The following is a 4483-nucleotide window of genomic DNA, read 5'->3' on the forward strand; positions in this document are numbered from 1 at the left end:
ACTTACAAACAGAGTAATCGGATAGCCGATAAACTGAGAGTGCTTCTTCACAATCTCCTTCATTCTCCTTTCCTCCAAGTACTCAGTCTGGTCCTCCTTCAGATGCAGAATAACCTTTGTTCCACGACCCATAGGTTCACCTTCAAAAAAAGAACAGGTGGGATTTGATGGAAGCTTAAAAGTCAACCCCCCAGGCCTGCCTCCCTGCCAGCCAGCCAGTCGGGAGCCCACCCACGCCCGAATGACGTGAAAGCAGAACATGCTCATCACAGGGAGACTCCCAGAGCAGTCAGACGCCGTGGCCCACATAACCAAGCTTTTAAGTGGTCAGCAGCTGGCGCCGGCCTACGTGGGGCAGTCGTGCAGCCAGTGCCTGCGCCTTCCCCCAGGCCGCCACCTGTGTCGGTCCCATTCCCCCAGGCCCCCACCTGTGTCGGTCCCGTTCCCCCAGGTCCCCACCTGTGTGGGTCCCGTTCCCCCAGGTCACCACCTGTGTCGGTCCCGTCCCCCAGGTCCCACCTGTGTGGGTCCCGTTCCCCCAGGCCCCCACCTGTGTGGGTCCCATTCCCCCAGGCCCCCACCTGTGTCGGTCCCGTTCCCCCAGGCCCCCACCTGTGTGGGTCCCGTTCCCCCAGGTCACCACCTGTGTTACTCCCGTTCCCCCAGGTCACCACCTGTGTTGCTCCCGTTCCCCCAGGTCCCCACCTGTGTCGGTCCGGTCCCCCAGAGATCCCCACCTGTGTCGGTCCTGACGGTGAAGGAGCCGCCGGCCGAGGACTCCCAGGCGTACTGCTCGTCGTCGTTGTGCTTCGTGATCACGGTCACCTTCTCAGCGACCAGGTAGGCCGAGTAGAAGCCCACGCCGAACTGCCCGATCATGGAGATGTCGGCCCCGGCCTGCAGCGCTTCCATGAAGGCCTTGGTGCCCGACTTGGCGATGGTGCCCAGGTTGTTAATCAGGTCGGCCTTGGTCATGCCGATGCCCATGTCCACGATGGTCAGCGTGCCGTCCTGCTTGTTGGGGATCAGGTTGATGTGCAGCTCCTTGCCCGAGTCCAGCTTGCTGGGGTCCGTCAGGCTCTCGTAGCGGATCTTGTCGAGCGCCTGGCGGGGCAGCGGCCACATGGTCAGCGCGGGGGTGCGCGCGCGCGCCAGCCCCCCCACCCGGCGCCCCCGACCCCCGCGGCCCCCACTCACGTCCGAGGAGTTGGAGATGAGCTCGCGCAGGAAGATCTCTTTGTTCGAGTAGAAGGTGTTGATGATCAGCGACATGAGCTGCGCGATCTCGGCCTGGAAGGCGAACGTCTCCACCTCCTCCTCCTCCATCGGCTGGTCGCGGGGCTGCGTCTCCTCCGGCATCTGGGGGGGCGGGGGGCGCTCAGGCCGGGGTCCGCGGGCCCAGCCACAAAGGATGACCTCATCCCGGGCGGTCAGCGCTCATCCCGAATGGACGGCGCTCATCCCGGGCGGTCAGCGCTCCGGACACCCGATACGGTCCCCGATCCGGGAGGAAGGGGCCCCCCTGGGGGGAGGAGGGGAGGACCCCGCGACGGCGCCCCTCCCCCACCGCGGGGCACTCGGGGGGCGGCCGCACCCAGGACCTCTGGGGGGCCCGGCCGGCCAGGAAGCCCCCCCCGCTCTGCGCCCCAAGACCCCCGCCGCATGCGCCCCCCAAACACCCCCCCACCACCACCTTGGCGACAGGACCACGGGCTCCGCAGCTCAGCAGCAGCAGCACCGGACGCAGGAGCAACTGGCGCGCCGCCCCCGCGGCTCCCTTATATAGACGCGGGCCCGCCCAGCGCGCGGCGCGCTTTCCAGAAGCCTCCCGAACCTTCCGGAAGAACCCTCCCCAACCGCCGCCGCGGCCGCGCGCCTGCGCATGCGCGCCGCCACGGCCCGCCCCTCCCCCCGGGAGCTCCGCGCGCGCACACCCCACTGCGCCTGCGCGGTCCGCGCGGCTCGGGGAGGCGCCTGCGCGGTCCCCGAGGCTCGGGAGGCGTCTGCACCTGCGCAGTCCGTTCTGTGCGGGCCGCTTCCCGGCTCCCCTCGCTTTGCAATTTCCTCCCCCCACGTCCCCCACCCCCCCCCCTCGCCGCAGCACGCCCCCAGCCCATCCCCCGTCGCGGCTGCACCCCGGCCTGAACCCCGACCTTGTGTTCCCCAGCGCTCCTCCGCGCTCCGGCCTCCCATCCCGGAGTCGGCACCCCTTTTCTCTCCTAGTGTCCCCCAACTCTCCCGGGGTGGGCGCTCTTCCATCTCTCACTCCCAGGTGCGCCCCCGGAGGCATGCGCCAGCCCCCCACTTGCAGCACCCCCACCTCCCCCACCGTGGGGCCCTGTCCTGAGAACCCCAACTCATGTGAATTAGCATAAATGCAACGTTCACCCTAAAGACCCCAACAGTATCAGCCTCGGGCCGTCAACGGCTGCCCCCCCTCGCTGGCCTAAGCGTTGAGGCGCCTTTTAGGGGCCTAGAGCAGCGATCTAGCGTCCCGGGCCACCTTGGGGGGCTCCTGGATCAGGGATCTGCCGCCCTTGACCCCCTGGCTGTTTTTCGACATTTTCTTTGGGGGAGGGGAGGGCTCAACCCTGGTGGGGGGATCGGGGTCAACCAGGACGGGGTGTGAGGACGGTACGTAGACAGAGGCCCAGGAGGGGTCATTTGGGGGGCGACCCCCGGGCATCCGCCGAGCTGGTTCAGAGGCCTAGAAGCCGGGAGCTCCAGAGCCAGTCGCTGTGGTGGCCTGTGGCCCGCGGCCCCCTGCCCGGGCACCCTCCTGTGGACAGGGAGCTCCGGAAAGTTCATTAAGGGCTCAACCCTGAGGACTGGTGCGGGGGTCAGCCCCACACGCATGCCCTGTCCTTCGCTTTGCCCTTGGGATTCCCTAAGTCAGGAATCCTGGGATTTAGTGAACAAAATAATTTTCACCTAGCTAACCTGTCGTGACTGTAAAATACATCTTTGTAATTTATTGACTTGAAATATTGATGTACAGTATTCAACTCATGGCTTAGGAGATGATCTTGCCCCAAACCAATTTCTAAATGGGAATTCCACAAGGATTTTTAATTAGGCCAGGTCAGAAGTGTAAGAACCTAGGAGAGGAAGGGTTCCCAGACAGCGACTGCAGGCTCAGGCCCCCATCCCCGCCCTCCCCCCCCTTCCCTCCTCATGCACAGGCTCCAGGCTCCCCCATTCTCGCTTTCATGGAGCCCTCGGGAAGCCTTTTATAATGTAAATAGACTTTATTCTTTCCACTTCCTCTGTGGAAGGTCAACCTCTCCTAAAAGCAAGACTGTCAAACTGGAGTTGCAGACATTGTGCTGTTACTGCTAAAACCAATACACACCCGCTCTTAGTCAATGCCCACTCATAGTGACTGGTTGCCTAGACTGTAAATCATGGTGGATTTGAACTGCCCACCTTCCAGTTAGCAGCCTGATACTAGGCCCTATGCCACCAGGACTCTTCAGCAGCATTTGTTGTTTTTAGGTAATGTAGAGTCCACTACCACATGTAGCAATCCTCATGCTGCGGCCCATTGTTCCAGTCTCGAAGAGGTGTTAAGTGTCATTAGTTCACTCACCCTGCCCATCCTGCACCTGCTTCCGGCCCCTGCCGCTAGTAAGGTGGGAGATGGGGGTGGGGGTGCTTAAACAAAAATGAACCTACTTTTTGTCTTCCTTGTTACTAAATAGTGAGTTTGAACTGCCAACATTTAGATGAGTCACACATTGCTGTCAAGTCAGAAGTAACTCAGAGCTGACCCTCCAGTGAATTTTCAGTGGCTGTAAATCTCACTGGAGGAGATTGCCCACCACCCGGCCTTTGGGTTTACAGCTTAATTCCTTACCCAGTGGATGAGTACAATCTGATTGTGTCCCCCAGGCACTGATGTGCGGGGTCATGTTAAAAATGTAGCTTATGTTAGAAGAAGAGTTGAGGGCGAGAAAGCGAAAGAAAGAAACTGATCCCAATAAATGAACAGGCCTTGATTGCATGGTCATAGGGACACCAACTGACTAGGAGAGGAGAAAGTCAGAATGCTGTGCCTGCAATTAGGGGTTGTCCTTTTACCCAGGGGTCTTGAAGAAGGCTAGGGAAGATAGTACCTCTTAGAATTTGGGCCTGTTAATTAACTCAGGTCGGGGCTTTCTGATCAGGCCCAGAGTCTTATCATAATCTGTCATTTGGTCTGATATTTGTCCTGGCTGCCCTTGAAACTATCAGGTTTCTCAGGGAATGACTAGACCTGGGGGCAGCTGCTATATTTTTTCCTCCAGCTTATATATTGCACTCAAACCTGTTCCTGAGATGGTTCTGAAATTCAGGTGGGATAGACTCAAAGTCATATTTTGGTTGCCTTGGATTTGGTTTAATTTTCCTCAACTTCAGCTTGGACTTGCATATGAGTAGTTGGTGGTCTGTTCCACAATCAGCTCCTGGCCTAGTTTTCACAGCTGATATTGAGCTTCTCCAG

General features: G+C 60.0%; 1 protein-coding gene across 1 annotated transcript in view; it reads right to left on the minus strand.

Annotated features, from left to right (window-relative positions):
- Window positions 1-1359, minus strand: part of LOC102855385 (heat shock protein HSP 90-alpha-like) — a 5017-nt gene extending 3658 nt beyond the window's left edge. Inside the window, exons 1-3 of the mRNA XM_006879076.1 lie at window positions 1198-1359; window positions 738-1104; window positions 7-140 (exon numbers count right to left, since the gene is read on the minus strand). Of these exons, the coding sequence (XP_006879138.1) occupies window positions 7-140; window positions 738-1104; window positions 1198-1359 (663 nt within the window). The remainder of the gene's footprint in view (window positions 1-6; window positions 141-737; window positions 1105-1197) is intronic.
- Window positions 1360-4483: the final 3124 nt, after the last annotated feature.

The sequence above is a fragment of the Elephantulus edwardii genome, unplaced genomic scaffold (assembly GCF_000299155.1).
Source record: "Elephantulus edwardii isolate Elephantulus edwardi_28Jun2011 unplaced genomic scaffold, EleEdw1.0 scaffold00002, whole genome shotgun sequence".
Taxonomy (NCBI): domain Eukaryota; kingdom Metazoa; phylum Chordata; class Mammalia; order Macroscelidea; family Macroscelididae; genus Elephantulus; species Elephantulus edwardii.